Source organism: Kogia breviceps, chromosome 7 (genome assembly GCF_026419965.1).
Source record: "Kogia breviceps isolate mKogBre1 chromosome 7, mKogBre1 haplotype 1, whole genome shotgun sequence".
Taxonomy (NCBI): domain Eukaryota; kingdom Metazoa; phylum Chordata; class Mammalia; order Artiodactyla; family Physeteridae; genus Kogia; species Kogia breviceps.
In genome coordinates this window covers 10,151,468-10,174,276 of record NC_081316.1, presented here as the reverse complement: position 1 = coordinate 10,174,276, position 22,809 = coordinate 10,151,468, and the positions used below count along the sequence as shown (strand labels likewise).

At 42.0% G+C, this 22,809-nt stretch overlaps 1 protein-coding gene across 1 annotated transcript in view; it reads right to left on the bottom strand.

Moving 5' to 3' along the window:
- Window positions 1–22,809, bottom strand: part of PTPRJ (protein tyrosine phosphatase receptor type J) — a 171,640-nt gene that overhangs the window by 19,910 nt on the left and 128,921 nt on the right. The window contains exons 8-13 of the mRNA XM_067037241.1: window positions 15,109–15,366; window positions 14,075–14,353; window positions 11,743–12,033; window positions 7,536–7,667; window positions 5,725–5,935; window positions 5,488–5,612 (exon numbers count right to left, since the gene is read on the bottom strand). Coding sequence (XP_066893342.1) covers window positions 5,488–5,612; window positions 5,725–5,935; window positions 7,536–7,667; window positions 11,743–12,033; window positions 14,075–14,353; window positions 15,109–15,366 — 1,296 coding nt within the window. The remainder of the gene's footprint in view (window positions 1–5,487; window positions 5,613–5,724; window positions 5,936–7,535; window positions 7,668–11,742; window positions 12,034–14,074; window positions 14,354–15,108; window positions 15,367–22,809) is intronic.

The following is a 22,809-nucleotide window of genomic DNA, read 5'->3' as shown; positions in this document are numbered from 1 at the left end:
AATTTTTTTGAATTTTATTTATTTTTTTATACAGCAGGTTCTTATTAGTCTTCAATTTTATACACATCAGTGTATACATGTCAATCCCAATCGCCCAGTTCATCACACCACCACCACCACCACCCCCACCCCCACTGCCGCTTTCCCTGCTTGGTGTCTATACGTTCGTTCTCTACATCTGTGTCTCATTTTCTGCCCCGCAAACCGGTTCATCTGTACCATTTTTCTAGGTTCCACATATATGCGTTAATATACGATATTTGTTTTTCTCTTTTTGACTTACCTTACTCTGTATGACAGTCTCTAGATCCATCGACATCTCAACAAATGACCCAATATCGTTCCTTTTTATGGCTGAGTAATATTCCATTGTATATATGTACCACATCTTCTTTATTCATTCGTTTGTTAATGGACATTTAGGTTGCTTCCATGACCTGGCTATTGTTAATAGTGCTGCAATGAATATTGGGGTGCATGTGTCTTTTTGAATCATGGTTTTCTCTGGGTATATGCCCAGTAGTGGGATTGTTGGGTCAAATAGTAATTCTATTTCTAGTTTTTAAAGGAACCTCCATACTGTTCTCCATAGTGGCTGTATCAATTTACATTCCCACCAACAGTGTAGGAGGGTTCCCTTTTCTCCACACCCTCTCCAGCATTTGTTGTTTGTAGATTTGCTGATGATGCCCATTCTAACTGGTGTGAGGTGATACCTCTCTGTAGTTTTGATTCGCATTTCTCTAATAATTAGTGATGTTGAGCAGCTTTTCATGTGCTTCTTGGCCATCTGTATGTCTTCTTTGGAGAAATGTCTATTTAGGTCTTCTGCCCATTTTTGGATTGGGTTGTTTGTTTTTTTAATATCAAGCTGCATGAGCTGTTTATATATTTTGGAGATTAACCCTTTGCCCGCTGATTCATTTGCAAATATTTTCTCCCATTCTGAGGGTTGTCTTTTTGTCTTGTTTATGGTTTCCTTTGCTGTGCAAAAGCTTTGAAGTTTCATTAGGGCCCATTTGCTTGTTTTTGTTTTTATTTCCGTTACTCTAGGAGGTGGATCAAAAAAGATCTTGCTGTGATTCATGTCAAAGAGTGTTCTTCCTATGTTTTCCTCTAAGAGTTTTATAGTGTCTGGTCTTATGTTTAGGTCTCTAATGCATTTTGAGTTTATTTTTGTGTCTGGTGTTAGGGAGTGTCCTAACTTCATTCTTTTACATGTAGCTGTCCAGTTTTCCCAGCACCGCTTATTGAAGAGACTGTCTTTTCTCCATTGTATATCCTTGCCTCCTTTGTCATAGATTAGTTGACCATAAGTGCGTGGGTTTACCTCTGGGCTTTCTATCCTATTTCATTGATTTATGTTTTTGTTTTTGGGCCAGTACCATATTGTCTTGATTACCATTAGCTCTACAGTATAGTCTGAAGTCAGGGAGTTTGATTCCTCCAGCTCCGTTTTTTCCCCTCAAGTCTGCTTTGGCTATTCGGGGTCTTTTGTGTTTCCATACAAATTTTAAATTTTTGCTCTAGTTCTGTAAAAAATGCCATTGGTAATTTGACAGGGATTGCATTGAATCTGTAGATTGCTTTGGGTAGTATAGTACAGTCATTTTCACAACGTTGATTCTTCCAATCCAAGAACATGGTATATCTCTCCATCTGTTGGTATCATCTTTAATTTCTTTCATCAGTGTCTTATAATTTCCTGCATACAGGTCTTTTTTCTCCCTAGGTAGGCTTATTCCTAGGTATTTTATTCTTTTTGTTGCAATGGTAAGTGGGAGTGTTTTCTTAATTTCACTTTCAGATTTTTTCATCATTAGTGTCTAGGAATGCAAGAGATTTCTGTGCATTAATTTTGTATCCTGCAACTTTACCAAATTCATTGATTAGCTCTAGTAGTTTTCTGGAGGCATGTTTAGGATTCTCTATGTATAGTATCATGTCATCTGCAAACAGTGACAGTTTTACTTCTTCTTTTCCAACTTGTATTCCTTTATTTCTTTTCCTTCTCTGATTGCCGTGGCTAAAACTTCCAAAACTATGTTGAATAATAGTGGTGAGAGTGGACATCCTTGTCTTGTTCCTGATCTTAGAGGAAATGCTTTCAGTTTTTCACCATTGAGAATGATGTTTGCTGTGGGTTTGTCGTATATGGCCTTTATTATGTTGAGGTAGGCTCCCTCTATGCTCACTTTCTGGAGAGTTTTTATCATAAATGGGTGTTGAATTTTGTCAAAAGCTTTTTCTGCATCTATTGAGATGATCATATGGTTTTTATCCTTCAATTTGTTGATATGGTGTATCACATTGATTGATTTGTGTATATTGAAGAATCCTTGCATCCCTGGGATAAATCTCACTTCATGGTGTATGATCCTTTTAATGTGTTGTTGGATTCTGTTTGCTGGTATTTTGTTGAGGATTTTTGCATCTATATTCATCAGTGATCTTGGTCTGTAATTTTCTTTTTTTGTAGTATCTTGGTCTGGTTTTGGTATCAGGGTGATGGTGGCCTCATAGAATGAGTTTGGGAGTGTTCCTTCCTCTGCAATATTTTGGAAGAGTTTGAGAAGGATGGGTGTTAGCTCTTCTCTGAATGTTTAATAGAATTCACCTGTGAAGCCATCTGGTCCTGGACTTTTGTTTGTTGGAAGATTTTTAATCACCGTTTCAATTTCATTACTTGTGATTGGTCTGTCCATATTTTCTATTTCTTCCTGGTTCAGTCTTGGAAGGTTATACCTTTCTAAGAATTTGTCCATTTCTTCCAGGTTGTCCATTTTATTGGCATAGAGTTGCTTGTAGTCGTCTCTTAGGATGCTTTGTATTTCTGCAGTGTCCATTGTAACTTCTCCTTTTTCATTTCTAATTTTATTGATTTGAGTCCTCTCCCTCTTTTTCTTGATGAGTCTGGCTAACGGTTTATCAATTTTTTTTATCTTCTCAAAGAACCAGCTTTTAGTTATACTGATCTTTGCTACTGTTTTCTTTGTTTCTATTTCATTTATTTCTGCTCTGATCTTTATGATTTCTTTCCTTCTGCTAACTTTGGGTTTTGTTTGTTCTTCTTTCTCTAGTTCCTTTAGGTGTAACGTTAGATTGTTTATTTGAGATTTTTCTTGTTTCTTGAGGTAGGCTTGTATAGCTATAAACTTCCCTCTTAGAACTGCTTTTGCTACATCCCATAGGTTTTGGATCATCGTGTTTTCATTGTCATCTGTCTCTAGGTATTTTTTTATTTCCTCTTCGATTTCTTCAGTGATCTCTTGGTTATTTAGTAACCTATTGTTTAGCCTCCATGTGTTTGTGTTTTTTACATTTTTTTCCCTGTAATTCATTTCTAATCTCATAGCGTTGTGGTCAGAAAAGATGCTTGATATGATTTCAATTTTCTTAAATTTACTGAGGCTTAATTTGTGACCCAAGATTTGATCTATCCTAGAGAATATTCCATGCGCACTTGAGAAGGAAGTGTAATCTGCTGTTTTTGGATAGAATGTCCTATAAATATCAATTAAATCTATCTGGTTTATTGTGTCATTTAAAGCTTCCGTTTCCTTATTTATTTTCATTTTGGATGATCTGTCCATTGGTGTACGTGAGGTGTTAAAGTCCCCCACTATTATTGTGTTACTGTCGATTTCCACTTTTATAGCTGTTAGCAGTTGCCTTATGTATTGAGTTGCTCCTGTGTTGGGTGCATATATATTTATAATTGTTATATCTTCTTCTTGGATTGATCCCTTGATCATTATGTAGTGTCCTTCCTTGTCTCGTGTAACATTCTTTATTTTAAAGTCTATTTTACCTGATATGAGTATTGCTGCTCCAGCTTTCTTTTGATTTCCATTTGCATGGAATATCTTTTTCCATCTCCTCACTTTCAGTCTGAATGTGTCCCTAGGTCTGAAGTGGGTCTCTTGTAGACAGCATATATCTGGGTCTTGTTTTTGTATCCATTCAGCAAGCCTGTGTCTTTTGGTTGGAGCATTTAACCTATTCACATTTAAGGTAATTATCAATATGAATGTTCCTATGACCATTTTCTTAATTGTTATGGGTTTGTTTTTGTAGGTCCTTTTCTTCTCTTGTGTTTCCCACTTAGAGAAGTTCCTTTAGCACCTGTTGTAGAGCTGGTCTTGTGGTGCTGAATTCTCTTAGCTTTTGCTTGTCTGTAAAGCTTTTGACTTCTCCATTGAATCTGAATGAGATCTTTGCCAGGTAGAGTAATCTTGGTTGTAGGTTCTTCCCTTTCATCACTAAGTATATCATGCCACTCCCTTCTGGCTTATAGAGTTTCTGCTGAGAAATCAGCTGTTAACCTTATGGGAGTTCCCTTGTATGTTAGTTGTCATTTTTCCCTTGCTGCTTTCAATAATTTTTCTTTGTCTTTAATTTTTGCCAATTTGATTACTATGTGTCTTGGCGTGTTTCTCCTTGGGTTCATCCTGTATGGGACTCTGCGCTTCCTGGACTTGGGTGGCTATTTCCTTTCCCGTGTTAGGGAAGTTCTCAACTATAATCTCTTCAAATATTTCCTCTGGTCCTTTCTCTCTCTCTTCTCCTTCTGGGACCCCTATAATGCGAATGTTGTTGCCTTTAATGTTGTCCCAGAGGTCCCTTAGGCTGTCTTCATTTCTTTTCATTCTTTTTTCTTTATTCTGTTCGGCAGCAGTGAATTCCACCATTCTGTCTTCCAGGTCACTTATCTGTTCTACTGCCTCAGTTATTCTGCTATTGATTCCTTCTAGTGTAGTTTTCATTTCAGTTATTGTATTGTTCATCTCTGTTTGTTTGTTCTTTAATTCTTCTATGTCTTTGTTAAACATTTCTTGCATCTTCTCTATCCTTGCCTCCATTCTTTTTCCGAGGTCCTGGATCATCTTCACTATCATTTTCTGAATTCTTTTTCTGGAAGGTTGCCTATCTCCACTTCATGTAGTTGTTTTTATGGGGTTTTATATTGTTCCTTCATCTGACACATAGCCCTCTGCCTTTTCATCTTGTCTCTCTTTCTGTGAATGTGGTTTTTGTTCCACAGGCTGCAGGACTGTAGTTTTTCTTGCTTCTGCTATCTGCCCTCTCTCAATAAACTTTTTAAAAATAAAATAAAATGGGAGTTGGACAAGATGATTCCCATGGCTCCTTCTGATCCTAATATTCAAGGGTTCCATGCACTAAAAGTCACATGTGTGTGTGGTACATGGGCACACAAATGACTACACTGAGAAAAAAGGACCCAACAGTGTTTGCCGATTGGAAGTGTAACTGGAATTCAGAGAAGGGATTGTGTTGGGCGGGGCCTGTGGGGACCTCAGAAGAGGAAGCTGAGCTGGGTCCTGATGGCCCTGTGACATCTCAGCTTCTGAGAGGAGAGACCAGGCTCTCCTACCCTCCTGGGGGCCCCAGGGAGGTGTGCAGACCCCCATGCTCCTGTGGATACTGGAAGCAAAAAGTCAATGCATTGCTAAGATGCTCCTCTACCTGGATCCTGGGGCAAGAAAACAGCATCTGAATAGCGACTGAAGGACACGTAGCTCTCAGCCCCGTCTATGCGTCCATCATTGTGAGAGATGAAGGTAATATTGGTGAAGCCAGCCACAGAAGCCCTGTGGGGTGACAAGAGGAAAGAGGGGTGGCTGAGAAGTCTGACGGCCCAGGCACATATAGTTTTGCACTCAGAGGCCCAGCCCCCAAAGGGCAAGAACCACAAGGCATTACCGATAGGAACCCAGCGGTTCCAGCTTCCCGTTGTAATAGCCGTGCGTGGTGGACTCGTTCCCAACATTGATTTCGTATTTCAAGACTTCAGATAAGCCCTGAGAACATCTCTTTTCTTCTGTTGTTATGAGGTATGTCACATAAGTATCCGAGACCCCTTTTTTGAAATCTTCGTATGTATAACTCAGTACATCTGCTGACGGGTGAACAGCTAAGAAAGGCACACAGAAGGAAAGCCATAAGAAAGTGATTGCAGAGATTTAAGTCTCCCTCGTTTCTAAATAATGACCAGGGTGTTGGTGGTGACAGCTGCCATCTCTCACAAATGCTCTCTCTGCCAGGTTTTCCTTATATTAAGTTCTAAGAGCTTTACTTACATTAACTCATTTAATCCCCACAATAATCTCATCGCATAGGCTTACTACCCCCATTTTACAGGTGGGAAAATGAGACGCAGAAAGCTAAAAAGACCTGGGCTCCAAGCTGCACTGCCTATGTGGTAGAGTCGTATTTCTAACCCAGACCACCTGACGTGGAGGGTGTGATCTCATCCATCACAGGCTGGCACTGGTCTGGCTGGTCAGTATGCAATATCGTCTCCCCTGTTCAGCAAAGGTCTGAGCTTGGGATTTGCTGAATACCTTCACAGCAAAATGACTAGGTGTTTGAAACAGACCCAAAACAAAAGACAGAAAGAGAGGGAGAGAGAGAGAGAGAGAGATCTTAATGTCTCTTTTTGAGATTTAGCTGCAGGTTTACAACACCAGCAAATCCTTTGTCTTCCTGGATCCCTGCAGCCCTGACAGCGTGTTTGAGCTCTGTCTTCTTCAGGGAGATGAGGACAGCATCACAGGCTGTGAGACTGGGCAAGGGTGGCACTGCATAATTCACAGTTAGTTTAAAGAATCACCAAAAACAGCAACACTCTGTCTGCCCTTTTTTTTTTTTTTTTTTTGGCCACACCGCACGGCTTGCGGGATCTTATTTCCATGACCGGGGATTGAACCCGGGCCCCTGGTATTGAAAGCACCAAGTCCTAACCACTGGACTGCCAGGGAATTTCCAAAACTCACCGCTTTAAACCCAGACCTTGGGCAAAGCACCCACACACAGCTAACAAAGACACCCTCAAATCATTCCCATCTCACTTCCAGGGAATGTAATGGAGCCCTTTAAGGAAAAGCAGCATTTAATCCACCTCTTCTCTCAGCTATGACAATGCTCTTTGCAAGTTCCCACTACAACTGCAAATCTTTTCCTTTTTTATTCCAAGAGAAAGTCACCCTTTGAGGACGATTTGTGTGTGCGTGCTCATATGTGTGTGTGTGTGTGTGTGTGTCTGTGTGTGTGACAAACTTGGTTAAAACTAATATTCTGCCACCTAAAAGACCCTGTGCTGCAAAAAGAGATGAAAACGTAGATCAGAGGTAAGCAAGTCATGGCCACGGGTCAAATCCAGCCAGCCACCCCTTTTGGTAAATACTGGAACAGTCATACTGACTCTTTCTGTATCTTCTATGGCTGCTTTCACACTACAACGGCAAAGTTGAATAGCTGAGAAGGAGACTGTAGGGTCTGCAAAACTTAGAATGTTTGCTATCTGGCCCTTTACACTAAGTCTGTCAACCTCTGACCTAGCTCATCAGGCAAATGGCTTACACCCACCCAACCCGGGGTGAGTGCCAAAGTGTGGGTCGCAGTATAAAACCAGATGTGTGTTTGTCTCATGAATGCATTTCAGTGGGCACAAAAATGGCACCCAGTCACGCCATCACCCACTGGCTGTTTAACCCAAAATGACCCCTCCTTACCGTCCCCAGTGGTGAGAATGAGAGCGTAGGCTTTGATGGGTCCGTGGCTGGCTTCAAACCCGCTGAATTTGACCTTCACAGAATTGTGACTGACAGATGTAATATTAGGGGATCCATCTGGAGAAGGAGGGTCTGCAACACAACAAAACAAAACATGATCACCCAACACTTAAAACCAAAGAAGGAACAAAATTATTAAGGAGAGGATTTGCTGCAGTGCCCCGCTCAAGTTCTGCCCTTGCTCTGGGCTCATGCAAAGCAAATCCAGAAGCAAAGGGCAGGGATGGGAACTGGTGGAGAACAAAGATGGCGAGTCCTGGGGGACCCCGCCTAGCTGACAATGACCCCTTCAGTGGGTCCAGACACATGGCCAGGCTGGCCTCCTGGCAGCCTTGTTTGTAGAAGGTAACGTGCCTTTTCTATCTTCCCCCAGTCCCTCCTGACCCAGAGAGCCCAGATTCCTTGTGAGAATGGGTGCAGAAGAAGGAGAACAACGCAGAGACGGTGTGGGTAGAACTCCAAGGTGAGAACTTAGGAGCTGCAAGCAGACATCTGCCAGCACATGGACTTGGCCCCAGGATTGGCTGGTCAGAGAACAATGATGGAGCAGATAGTTACCCAGAAGGAAGCAAAGATGACATGGAGAGCACATACTTTCTCCTGAGACCTGACTGCATTCCGGCTCTGCACCCTTCACACCAAAGTCCTTGGTTTTTGCTGGGGTAGGTTTAAAACTCTGCCTAGAGAAATCCAACTGACCCTCTTCCCGGAAACCAGAAGAGCCCACACGGGACCCGGAAACCAGAAGAGCCCACACGGGACCCGGAAACCAGAAGAGCCCACACAGGACCCGGAAACCAGAAGAGCCCACACGGGAACATTCCGTGAGTGGCCTTCATGATCTTGTGCCTTGCCTTCCCAAGCTAAGCTTGTGAAGCCACTCTCTAAATTAACACAAAAGGAAGGAAAAGGTGAATTAAAGATGATCTCTCTCTACCTAAATTTGTCTCCTACCTACGGTTTGAGTGTTTCTCTTATTATAGCCAAGATTCAGGGAGACTGAGAAAACTGAACTCAAAAAAAAAAAAAAACAGACCATAACACAATTCTCCAAATGTGTATGCTGTCCCGTACAGCAGCCACTAACCACATGTACCCACTGAGTGCTTGAAAGGTGACAGGCCCAAGTTTGGACATAAAGTATCTCATTAATAACTCACTTCATACAAATTACATGTTGAAATGATAACATTTTTAATATACTGAGTTAAATTAAATAAAATGTGATCAAAACTCATTTCAGATCCTCCTTTTTCTTTTCTGGCCACGTCAGGCAGCTTGTGGGATCTTAGTTCCCCGACCAGGGATCGAACCCAGGCCCCCAGAAGTGAAAGCACAGAGTTCTAACCACTGAACCGAAAGGGAATTTCCAGCCGCTCCTTTTTACAGTTTCTTAATGTGGCTCCTAGAAAAGTTTTTATTATACAGGAGGCTCACATGATTTTCTATGGGAAGGCACAGCGCTAAACCATCCTTCAGCAACCTCGCAAGTCACTGACCGCAGTGGCCACTTGGAGGCGCTGTCCAACGTCTAAGTGTCAACTGCCTCAACAGACACTTCCTAGCACCAGCTCCCACCCCGTCCACAGCTCTATGAGTTTTAGGGGGCCAGCGGGGGAGTCCCCAGCTCCCTGCCCCAAGACAGCTCCACCTACCTCAAAGCCTGGAAATCCTTCCCTTCTCACTGTTTATCTCAGTCCTACACTAGAGGGACCTTGCTTGCCACAGTCACCATGGTGTCCCTTACCCACAAAGTAAGGCACAGAGTAAGCAGTCAACAAGTGTTGGCTAAAAGACCATCGGTCCAACTCTCCCCGGTTTACCCATCCCACCAGCACTTCCTGCCTCTCTCAGAGAAAATGCAGCTCCACTTTCACGTTAAATTAAAAAGTGTCAAAGTTGTACATTTAAAAAGCATCCTAGGGGCTTCCCTGGTGGCGCAGTGGTTGAGAATCCGCCTGCCGATGCAGGGGACACGGGTTCGTGCCCCGGTCCGGGAAGATCCCACATGCCGCAGAGCGGCTGGGCCCGTGAGCCATGGCCGCTGAGCCTGCACGTCCGGAGCCTGCGCTCTGCAATGGGAGAGGCCACAACAGTGAGAGGCCCGCGTACCACAAAAAAAAAAAAAAAAAGCATCCTAAATTTGCACATAAAACTTCATCTGAGGAAAGGGAGCTACAGATTAAAAAGTGAGAGAATCACTGGACTAAATGCTGAGTGGTCATTATCTAACCCTACCACCCACTGCTCAGCTTCAGAAACAACTAACTCTAACAAGCTCCTTCCCTTCACTAGGCACTGTGCTCAGATACCGGATCAGATATGGCTTATGTTACTCAGTATACCCACTGAGATGACATCATAAAACAAAGAACTACAAAAAAAGTACCCAACAAGGTTCACTGTTTCTATTACACTGTAGAGTGCTGCAGAAACACAAACGATTGTGACCCAGGGCCATCCTATGCATCTGTGTACTACACAACTCCAAGGAGTCCCACACGCACAGTAGACTATATGAATGGTGCCCCATGGAACTATGCGGTGCACAACTTGACTAGCCATACATGGCAGCTCTGAAGTGATCTTCCACCTACACTACCTCATCTAATTTGTATTAACAGTCCTGGAAGGTAGGTATTATTTCCCCTTTCTTACAACTAAGAAAAACAAGGCTCAGAGAGGTGAAGCAGCTTTTCTGACATCACACAGCTGGTAAAAGGTAGATTTTACAATCAAACCCAGGTCTGCCTAAGTCCAAGGCTCTGTCAGTAGAATCCCTCAGCCATTTTCCAAGTCAGTGTCCCTGAAGTAAGAAGCCTTTTCTTCTTACTATTTCAACCACCAATTCTTTAGAAATTGTCTGGAAACATTCTGATACCCTAAAGGAAATAGTATATCCAGGATTCAAAAAGTACAAAGCAAAACCAACTCAACCAGGTTGACCTAAGACATAATTTTGGCAAAGACACAGGGAGCAAAAGACAGATAAAAATGAAACAAAGAATGAATATAACAAAACAGATACAGACTCATAGATAAAGAAGAGAAACTGGTGGTGACCAGTGGGGAGAGGGGAGGCGGGAGGGGCAAGACAGGGGTAGGGGATTAAGAGGTACAGACTACTATGTATGAAATAAATAAGTGACAAAGATATACCGTACAGCACAGGGAATACAGCCAATATCGTATAATAACTTTAAATGCAGTATAATCTATAAAAATCATGAATCACTATGTTGTACACCTGAAACTAATATAATATTGTAAATCAACCATATCTCAATTTTTAAAAAAAAGCAAAGAAGTAATTTTTTCCAAGTTCAAAATAAAAGGTGGTCATGGAAAGATTAAATAGGGGGATGTCTCCCCATTTCCCAGAACAGCTGGGGAGCCTATTAATACAGATTCTAGGAAAATATGAATCTTGACTGAATATCTATCTGATAATAGTTAAAAAAAAAAAAAAAAAAAAAGGATTGTTGGGAGTTCCCCGGTGGCCTAGTAGTTAGGATTCCGGGCTTTCACTCCTGTGGCCCAGGTTCAATCCCTGGTCGGGGAACCGAGATCATGCAAGCCACACGGCATGGCCAAAACAAAAAAGTCTGGTTAAATTTTTAAGGGTAATGGCAGTAGTAATGTGGCTATGTTTGAAAGAAAGGGAAAGGGAGTCCCTATCTTGCAGCAATACATACTGAAAAACTGACAAATAAAACTATAGAATAACCAGGACTAGTCTCAAAGAAGTCCAATGAGGGAGGCGGGGATAAAAATGAAACAAGATTGGTCAAATGTTCACAAATGTTCAACTTGAGTGATGATGGGTGCGTGGATCCCATCATACTGTCCTTTGCTTTCGTGTGTATTTGAACATTTTAGGGGAACTTACTTAAAAGAAAAGGTGGCAACAAATTATTCTGTAAAACGAAGGAAACTTTTGGAATGTAAAACATGCCCTCTCACTAGATTTCTATAGATTCTATAGAATACATAGACTAGATTTCTATAGAATTGGGTTAACAGTCCATGCCAACCAAAACAAATATTTTTGGATACATTTTTTTTAGAAACACTTGCAGACCCTCTGGTTCAGCTTTCCAAGGTGACCACAATGTCACCTGGCCACCCTGCCCTCCCTGAAGCCCACCTGTGATGCCAGTGAGACAGGTGTTTTGGGTGGGCGGCGCCATCTTGTTACAGGACTGGGCAGTGATGCTGATGTTGTACAAGGTAGAAAAATTCAAATATGTGACCTCCGTCCTGTACTCAGAGCCGTTCTCCGAGGAGCAGCTCTCCAAGTGCGTCATATTTTCCCAGTCTCCGTGGCTGACCTCCAGCTCGAAGCCTGTGTTGGTGCCGAATGGGCAGGCCCACTTAAGGACCAAGGTTGGCTCTTTGGGGACCACTTCACAGTGGAAGGAGGTCACTGGTGCAGGGTCTGCAAGGCAAGAACAGCACATCATGAGATTCTTGGACTCTTGCCTTTGCAAACACTGAAACTTGGGGAGCAGGAGGTTCCTGGCCTGTTGGTGACGAGGAGACAGCCATGGGGCATGACAGAAGAGGCAGAGGCTGACCTTGAATAGGGCCTTACTGAACTGTGTGACTTGGGTCCGTCCCCCAACTCTTCTGAGCCTCCACTGCAGGACTGTCTGAGGATTAAGGGAAACAGTGGCTGTCGGGGTCCAGGCTGGAAGGGCACAGGACTCCATGAGAGGTGGCGACAATACAGTGGAGGCAGGAGCAACTTCTTCACCTGCGTTACCTCATTTGGGGGCCCGCCTGACAATCCTTCTGGAACAGGCAGGGTTAATATTGTCCTATTTTGCAGGTGAATCAACTGAGGCTTAGAGAGATTAAGCAACTTGCTAAAGACGACATGGCTGGTCAGTGGCGAAGCCAAAAGTGGATCTCGGGTTTTCTAAATCCAAGTCCAGCGTGTTTCCTGCACATACAACAGGCTAAATAATCAATGGTAAACGGTATCGGTTTCTTCATCTCTAAACTGTGGTGTTATTTGTCTCTGCCTATCTGAGGGCCAATAGCATTTTACTGAGGGCCAACAAAAAACTGATGTAAATGGCAAGCTCTGTACTAATGTACCGGGGGCGGGGAGGAATATTATCATTACTTTAACGTTGCAGTGTTTTAAAGCAGGAGAAGTTCTAAAGAGTCACCTAGTGCAACGCCCAAGCTCTCCACCTGAGGCCTGGAAAGGTAACCTGCCCAACGCATACCAACTCCCACCGTTCCTGTTCCATCCACCCCCACTCATAAATGCTCAGGGATATCTTTCTTTTGCTATAGGCTACAATAACTGTAGCTAAGATAAATATTAGCAATGGAAGCCACCCAAATACCAAAGATCAGAGTCTAGACCCGGTAAATGGAGCAGGAGATAGCAGAAGGGACTCAAAGCTGCAGGGATACCTTTAGCCACTCCATGTGAAAACTCAGAGGTCATCAAGGTCCCAGCTCCTACACTACCAGGGAGGCTGATCCGATGAGACCCCTGTTCCCCTTCCAAATCGGCCTAAACACATTGGAATGGCTTGGTCTAAGGAAGAGAGGAAGCAGGTGCAAAGAGGGTAGGGTGCTACCCAGATCCAGAGGTGATAAAGGCCCCACGATCAAATCTGTCAGCAGACGCACTCACAGCTGTCCACAAAACATTCCCCGGATTACTCTCGGAAAGTTCCCCCAGTTAAACACAGGGCTCTCCTTCCCTTTAAAAGATCACACCTTTTGCATCCAGACGTTCAGGATCAAGAAGGGCAAAAAAAGCCGAGCATCCATTTTAACAATAGCCTTTCCGTCCGTCTTCTTCAGCGTAAAAGCCAAACTATGAACTACAAGCCCGGACATCATCCATGCCCTGGCCCCTCACCTCTTGCATCTTGGGCCTCACCCCCTACCCCTCCCCATCTTGCTCCCATGGATCCACCTCTGCCACCCTGACCTCCTGCTCTTTCTTCAATACAGCAGGCACGCTCCCGGCTCGGCACCCCAGCACCGGCTGCCCCGCTGCCTGTAATGCTCTACGCCCCAACATTCACATGGCCTGCCTTACACCCTTCAAGTCTTTGCTCAAAAGTCACCTTTTCAATGAAGCCTTCCCAAGATAAACATCTCATTTCCCCCGTCCTTGTTGATTCCCCCCTCCTCAGTAATCAGCTAATAACCTAGTTATCTTGTTTATTATGTCTTCCCTATCAGAATAAAAGTTCCAGAAAGGCAGGGACTTGTCTGTGTCCTTTAACAGTGCCTGGCATATAGTAAATGCTCAATACGTATCTGTTGAATGAATAAATGATGCGGGCAGCAAGATAGCACTCATAAGCTAATAGGATGCTCAGAGAGCTTGGGGTCTACTATCACATACCACACAAAAGCTAATCACCTAGAGTTTATTTCAAGAAGCTGTCTGCAAGGCCAGCATCACACAAGAAGGAGTCCAAGAGGCACGTGGAACTACTCACCTGTACAGAATGACTGCCAGCCAGGTGTCAGTGACTCGGTGACATTCCCCACCTGTGTGAAGATCTCTACGGTGTATGAGGAGCCAGGTGTTAACTCGGTGACTGTAGCATAGGTGATGCCAATGCCTGTGACTATTTGTGTGGCCTTGCTGGAATTTCCATCCTGCGCAATAAGGAGGCGGTAGGTGTACCCGAGAGGGGCTTCATCTAAGTTCTGCCAGTTTAAGGTTGCTGCCGTGGTGTTGGTCCTTACTTCAATGTTGGACACATTGCTGGGCCCTTAGTTATTTAAAAAAAAAAAAAAAAAAAGCATGGATTAGCTTGAACCATTTTATTAGTTGCATGTAAAAATAGCCAGAAAATTAAATTAAATTTAATAAAAAGTAAAAATAGCCTGGCTCCTTTGGGGAAAGAATAAATGAAGCTAATATTTGCTGGACTCGAAAGATGGAACGCTTCCCGAAAAGACATTCAGAAAATAATTATACAGATTAAATCTCAAAAGAACGAAAGTTTTCCCGGCTTCTTTTAACACTTTATCTGAAATATGTTTTCAAGATGTAATTTCTATCTGTTTTTGAAATATGATTAACAAAAGAGAAAAACGTATGAAAAAGACATTATCTATCAAGTACCATTTCTACCATATGTTTAGGTCAAATATTACCAAAGTACTTCCCTCACTTTTGCATGCAAAGCGCCTCATTTGGGCTGCATCTTCCAATGCCAACATGACAGGGTGACCCTCCTCTAGTCTGCATTCCAGACTAGAGAATGAATGGTCATGTTTTCCATGCTTATGGGATCCCTTTCTGGTTCAGAAGACAATTCCAAGTTCATATGGCTCAGCACCAAGTGCCCCAAGAGCACAGGAGAACATTTGCTGAGGCTGTTTTCAGCTTACACAGTTTCACATTCTACCTGGAGCCCAGAAACACAAGAGCCTCTTATTCCATCATTTAACCAATGCTTACTTCCCCCCCTCCAAGTGAAAGGGAGACTGCTCCCTTCGGACAGTGTTCTAAGACACTCACGTGTGTACTGTGCAGTGGAGTTCGATTTCCCCTGGAAATGGTTCATTTCTGGGAAGATTGTGATGTTATATAAGGTGCCCGGGATCAGGCCCCCGAGAGCGATCGCTTCATGAGAACTATTTTTCTGGTTAGAGCTGTGCTCAGACTGTATCACTACACGGTAGATGTACCCGGTAACATTGTCTGTATTCCGCCACACCAACTGCATGTCGGTTGTGGTGACATTGACCACACGGATATCAAACACTGCACTGAGGTCTGGTCAGAGGAAAGGAAGAAAAAAGGAAGTCTATTAGTGACCATCATAATGTCCAGCTTTATTCCAAAGAGCCGGACAAGAGAACTTGCTCTTTTTCCACCAAACCCTCAAATGAGTTCACACGGGGCAAACTCTAAAACACACACACTCGGTTCTTTCAAGAATTTTGGCTCTTCTGTAACACAGATGAACTTACCAGCTTATCCTATCAGTTTTCTGGTCTTTTGCTTTTGTCATAGAGATGCCCCCTTCTGGGGTCTTCTGGAGTGGAAATCATGGTCAGTTTCTTGATCTGAGTGCTAGTGACCAGATGGGCGCGGTTTGTGAAGATTCATCAAACTATGCACTTAGGACGTGTGTGCTTTTCAGTATGTGTGCGATATCTCAATAAGTAGTTTTTTAAAATCACTCCCTCAAAAGAAAACACCTTTCTATAACATAGACAGGCATACTGAAGAGAAAAACTGAAATAGAGCTGACACTGAGTGGGGGCATTTGAGGCTGGAGAGACGAAGGGGAAAAGCACACATGCCCTCCACGCTCAGAGCTGGGAGTCAGAAGTGATATCACCCAATGAGTCCTCTGGGTTCTGTACTCGGATCATCTCACCCCTACACACTGAACCAGCTGCAATATGAATGCACAGATCCCAGAAACAACTAGAAAAGAGGACCTCGTTTCTGCCCTTGCTTACAAAACTTTTCTCTCTTTACCCAGTAACCAAGGTCACCTCTAAAGAGGCAAGTTGAGTAGATAGGGGACAAAAGAGGGGAACATTTTCACTGTAAAACCCTTTGTACTTTTTAAAATTTTGTACCACATGCATGTACTATCTGCTCAAAAATTAATTTTTAAGTAGGTTCTCCTTAAAGGAAGGTAACTGAGAATCTTCTTTCCCTACCACCGGATTCCTGATGTTAAAGGGATTCCGCAGACAGAAGGCCATGAAAGTCAGCAGTTTTCTATAAACATAAAAACAGTAGAAATAACCTAAATATTCCATAAAAAGGGAAGGGCTATCTACATTGTGATCTGGCCACAAGATGAAATAGTCTGCAGCCACTAAAAACATGAAAACCATAACAACTACAGCAGGGAAGTTATGATATATATGGAGTAAAAAGAAAAAGTTCAAATACAAAATAAAATAATTCATATAATAATTACAATGATATAAACTAAATATACGACCATGGACACAGATAGAAAAGGAATTCAGTTGGGTTAGAAGAGTGGAGTTATTTTTGTTTCCCTGCCTTTTTGTGGTAGTAAAATACACACAACATAGTATTTATCATTTTAACCATTTGTAAGTGTACAACTCGGTAGCATTAAATACGTTCACAATGTTGTGTCACCATCACCATCATCTGTACCCAAAACATTTCAGCATCCCCAACACGAACCCTGTTCCCATGAAACAGCAACCCTCAATCTTCCCTCCTCCCAGCCCATCTCTTCTACCTTCTGTCTCTATGAACATGCCTATTGTAGGCATCTCATATAAGTGGATTCATATGGTAGTTGTCCTTCTATGTCCAGTTTTTTTCACTTAGCATCATGTTTTCAAGATTTATCCACACTATATATAGCATGTCTCAGTACTTCGTTCCTTTTTATGGCTAAATAATATTCTACCATATGGATATACCACATCTTGTCTATCCATTCCTCTGTTGATGGACACTTGGTTGCCTCCACCTTTTAGCTATTGTGAATTATGCTCCTATATGAACATTGGTGTCGAGATAACTGTTCAAGGCCCTGCTTTCAATTCTTTTAGAAATATATATACATGTAGGAGTGGAATTGCTGGGTCATACGGTATTTGTTTCCCTTTTTCAAAATTGCCTTTAATGCTGTTACATTTATTCTCCCCAATAACAGTGAACATTGGTCAATAATAGAATGGTAATACCCTGAGAGTCTAGTAGTGCCTTATTACAACTCTTCTTGATTTCTATTCAACTGGACAGTTATAGGCAATAGTACCAGAGATGCCTTCTCCTTATGAATAGGCTTAAATGACTCTTGCAGCTACTCCATAACAAAGTACAGTCCACAGTCTGGTTAAGACCTCAGTCTTCAAAGTCAGACAGAGGCCAGTTCACTACCTTGTCACCCTGGGCCAGTTTCCTAAGTTCACAGAGTCCCCATTTCCTACTCTATAAAATAGAGATGATTATAGTCCCTACCTCATGGAGTTGTGTTCAAAATGTTTAAACACAGGATGACAGCCCAGCCATTTGTAGATCCCTAGTACATTAGGTTATTATTACATTAAATTCTGGTCGTTGGCAAGTCATACAATATCAAAGGGACCCTACAATGGTGATGCCCTTACCATCAGCAACATTCTCAAAAAGAAAGAAAAAAATATATGTTGATACTATGACCCTACCTCAAAAGTCTAATCTGAAATTCAGACTTGAAAAGGAATTACTGCGCTTCACCTGAGGGATGCATTTTAGCAGTTCCCATATTTTGGAAGCATATCTTCCTGGTAGCTATCAGTGCTTAACCCAACCAACAGAGTTGAAGAAACCTGCACAAGGAGAATCTCAAGAGTCCAAATGACTTCACACGTGGCTCAAGGAATCAGTCTCATTTCCTTTATTCCTCCCTTCTGTGGAAAAGATTTCAATTCCCTTATAATCAAAGATCAAGGAATACTGTATGTTTTCCAAGCTTTCCCAAAAATTTCATTTCAAATTTTAAAAACAATAACGAGCAATACTTTTCATGAAATATTTTTATCAATAAGCCTCATAGAACAAACAAAACTACTGTATCACAATGTTGTTTATGAAAGACTATAAATAATCTACCTGTCCAACAATAGAGGAGTAGTTAAATATTTATAAAGTTTAGGGCTTCAGAACCCCTTTATTTTCTTAAAACTTATTAAGGCTCTCAGAGAATTTTTATTTATTTAGGTTATATTTATGTATGCTGTAATAGAAAATTTTTAATGAGGAAAATATTTAAAACATAAGAATACATAAGCATGCATTCCATTAGCCAACAGAAAAATGATCTCATCTCATGTCATAGAGCATCTAGAAAACTCCACTGTATACTCATCATGAGAGAATGAGAGTGAAGAAGCCAAATAGCATTCCAATATTATTATGATAATAATACCTCACAGGGATTCCCTGGTGGCTCAGTGGTTAAGAATCTGCCTCCCAGTGCAGGCGACACAGGCTCGAGCCCTGGCCGGGGAAGATCCCACATGCCGCGGGGCAACTAAGCCCGTGCGCCACAACTACTGAGCCGGCGCTCTAGAGCCCAAGAACCACAACTACTGAAGCCCATGTGTCTAGAGTCCGTTCTCCGCAACAAGAGAGGCTACCGCAATGAGAAGCCCGCGCACTGCAACAAAGAGTACCCCCTGCTCACCACAACTAGAGAAAGCCCGCAAGCAGCAACAGAGACCCCATGCAGCCAAAAATAAATAAATAAATAAAATAAATTTTTAAAATAATAATAATAATACCTTACACACCCCCTTGAAAGAATCTAGGGGACTCCCAGAGATCCCTGGACCACACTTTGAGAACCACTGATCTAACCAAGGGGTCAGAGAACTTTTTCTATATGGACCACAGAATAAATATTTTAGGTTTTGCAGGCCATCTATTCTCTGTGGCAATTACGCATTTCTAGCACAAAAGAAGCCATAGACTTTATATAAAGAAATGAGCATGGCTGTGTTCCAATAAAACTTTACTCTCTATGAAAAAAAACAGGCAGTGGGCCAGATTTGGCCCATGGGCCATTTTTACCTGCTGACTCCTGATTTAGACAATGGAATGTCAGGCCGGTATTAAAATTATCCTGCAGAGAAGGAAAGAAATCATAAAGATCAGATCAGAAATAAATGAAAAAGAAATTAAGGAAACGATGGCAAAGATCAATAAAACTAAAAGCTGGTTCTTTGAGAAGATAAACAAAATTGATAAACCATTAGCCAGACTCATCAAGAAAAAAAGGGAGAAGATGCAAATCAATAGCATTAGAAATGAAAAAGGAGAAGTAACAACTGACACTGCAGAAATACAAAGGATCATGAGAGATTACTACAAGCAACTCTATGCCAATAAAATGGACAACCTGGAAGAAATGGACAAATTCTTAGAAATGCACAACCTTCCGAGACTGAGCCAGGAAGAAATAGAAAATACGAACAGACCAATCACAAGCACTGAAATTCAAACTGTGATTAAATATCTTCCAAAAAACAAAAGCCCAGGACCAGATGGCTTCACAGGTGAATTCTATTAAACATTTAGAGAAGAGCTAACACCCATCATTCTCAAACTCTTCCAAAACACAGCAGAGGGAGGAACACTCCCAAACTCATTCTACGAGGCCACCATCACCCTGATACCAAAACCAGACAAAGATGTCACAAAGAAAGAAAACTACAGGCCAATATCACTGATGAACATAGATGCAAAAATTGTCAACAAAATACTAGTAAACAGAATCTACCATCACATTAAAAGGATAATACACCATCCCTGGTTTATCCCAGGGATGCAAGGATTCTTCAATATACGCAAATCAATCAATGTGATATACCATATTAACAAATTGAAGGAGAAAAACCATGTGATCATCTCAATAGATGCAGAGAAAGCTTTTGACAAAATTCAACACCTATTTATGATAAAAACCCTCCAGAAAGGAGGAATAGAGGGAACTTTCCTCAACATAATAAAGGCCATATATGACAAACCCACAGCCAACATTGTCCTCAATGGTGAAAAACTGAAACCATTTCCACTAAGATCAGGAACAAGACAAGGTTGCCCATTCTCACCACTATTATTCAACATAGCTTTGGAAGTTTTAGCCACAGCAATCAGAGAAGAAAAAGAAAAAAAAGGAATCCAAATCAGAAAAGAAGAAGTAAAGCTGCCACTGTTGACAGATGACATGATACTATATAGAGAGAATCCTAAAGATGCTACCAGAAAACTGCTAGAGCTAATCAATGAATTTGGTAAAGTTGCAGGATACAAAATTAATGCACAGATCTCTGGCCTTCCTATACACTAATGATGAAAAATCTGAAAGTGAAATTCAGAAAACACTCCCATTTACCATTGCAACAAAAAGAATAAAATATCTAGGAATAAACCTACCTAAGGAGACAAAAGACCTGTATGCAGAAAATTATAAGACAGTGATGAAGGAAATTAAAGATGATACAAATAGATGCAGAGATACACCATGTTCTTGGATGGGAAGAATCAACATTGTGAAAATGACTTCACTACCCAAAGCAATCTACACATTCAATGCAATCCCTATCAAACTACCAATGGCATTTTTCACAGAACTAGAACAAAAAATTTCACAATTTGTATGGAAACACAAAAGATCCCGAATAGCCAAAGTAATCTTGAGAAAGAAAAACGGAGCTGGGGGAATCAGGCTCCCTGACTTCAGACAAAGCAACAGTAATCAAGACAGTATGGTACTGGCACAAAAACAGAAATATAGATCAATGGAACAGGATGGAAAGCACAGAGATAAACCCACGCACATATGGTCACCTTATCTTTGATAAAGGAGGCAAAAATATACAGTGGAGAAAAGACAGTCTCTTCAATAGGTGGTGCTGGGAAAGCTGGACAGCTACATGTAAAAGAATGAAATTAGAACACTTCCTAACACCATACACAAAAACAAACTCAAAATGGATTACAGACCTAAATATAAGGGCAGACACTATGAAACTCTTAGAAGAAAACATAGGCAGAACACTCTGTGACATAAATCACAGCAAGATCCTTTTTGACCCACCTCTTAGAGAAATGGAAATAAAAACCCCAAAAACACAAATGGGACCTAATGAAACTTAAAAGCTTTTGCAGAGCAAAGGAAACCATAAACAAGATGGGAAGACAACCCTCAGAATGGAAGAAAATATTTGCAAATGAAGCAACTGACAAAGGATGAATCTCCAAAAGTTACAAGCAGCTCATGCAGCTCAGTATCAAAAAAACAAACAACCCAATCCAAAAATGGGCAGAAGACCTAAACAGACATTTCTCCAAAGAATATATACAGATTGCCAACAAATACACAAAAGAATGCACAACATCATTAATCATTAGAGAAATGCAAATCAAAACTACAGGGTTTCCCTGGTGCCACAGTGGTTGAGAGTCCGCCTGCCAATGCAGGGGACACGGGTTCATGCCCCGGTCCGGGAAGATCCCACGTGCCGCGGAGCAGCTGAGCCCGTGAGCCATGGCCGCTGAGCCTGCGCGTCTGGAGCCTGTGCTCCGCAACGGGAGAGGCCACAGCAGTGAGAGGCCCGCGTACCATAAAAAACAATACAAAAAAACAAACAAACAAAAAAAAACCTACAGGGCTTCCCTGGTGGTGCAGTGGTTGAGAGTCCACCTGCCAATGCAAGGGACACAGGTTCGTGCCCTGGTCCGGGAAGATCCCACATGCCGTGGAGCGGCTGGGCCCGTGAGCCATGGCCGCTGAGCCTGCGCGTCTGGAGCCTGTGCTCCGCAATGGGAGAGGCCACAACAGTGAGAGGCCCGCGTACCACAAAACAAACAAACAAACATAAAAAACACAATGAGATATCACCTCACACCGGTCAGAATGGCCATCATCAAAAAATCTACAGACAATAATTGCTGGAGAGGGTGTGGAGAAAAGGGAACCCTCTTGCACTGTTGCTGGGAATGTAAATTGATACAGCCACTATGGAGAACAGTATGGAGGTTCCTTAAAAAACTAAAAATAGAATTACCATATGACCCAGCAATCCCACTACTGGGCGTGTACCCTGAGAAAACCATAATTCAAAGAGTCAGGTACCAAAATGTTCATTGCAGCTCTATTTACAATAGCCAGGACATGAAAGCAACCTAAGTGTCCATCAACAGATGAATGGATAAAGAAGATGTGGCACATATATACAATGGAATATTACTCAGCCATAAAAAGAAATGAAATTGAGTTATTTGTAATGAGGTGGATAGACCTAGTGTCTGTCATACAGAGTGAAGTAAGTCAGAAAGAGAAAAACAAATACAATATGCTAACACATATATATGGAATCTAAAAAATAAAAAAATTTAAAAAAATAAAGTCATGAAGAACCTAGGGGCAAGATGGGAACAAAAACACAGACCTACTAGAGAATGGATTTGAGGATATGGGGAGGGGGAAGGGTAGGCTGTGACAAAGTGAGAGAGTGGCATGGACATATATACACCACCAAATGTAAAATAGATAGCTAGTGGGAAGCAGCCGCATAGCACAGGGAGATCAGCTCGGTGCTTTGTGACCACCTAGAGGGGTGGGATAGGGAGGGTGGGAGGGAGGGAGATGCAAGAGGGAAGAGATATGGGAACATATGTATATGTGTAACTGATTCACTTTGTTATAAAGCAGAAACTAAC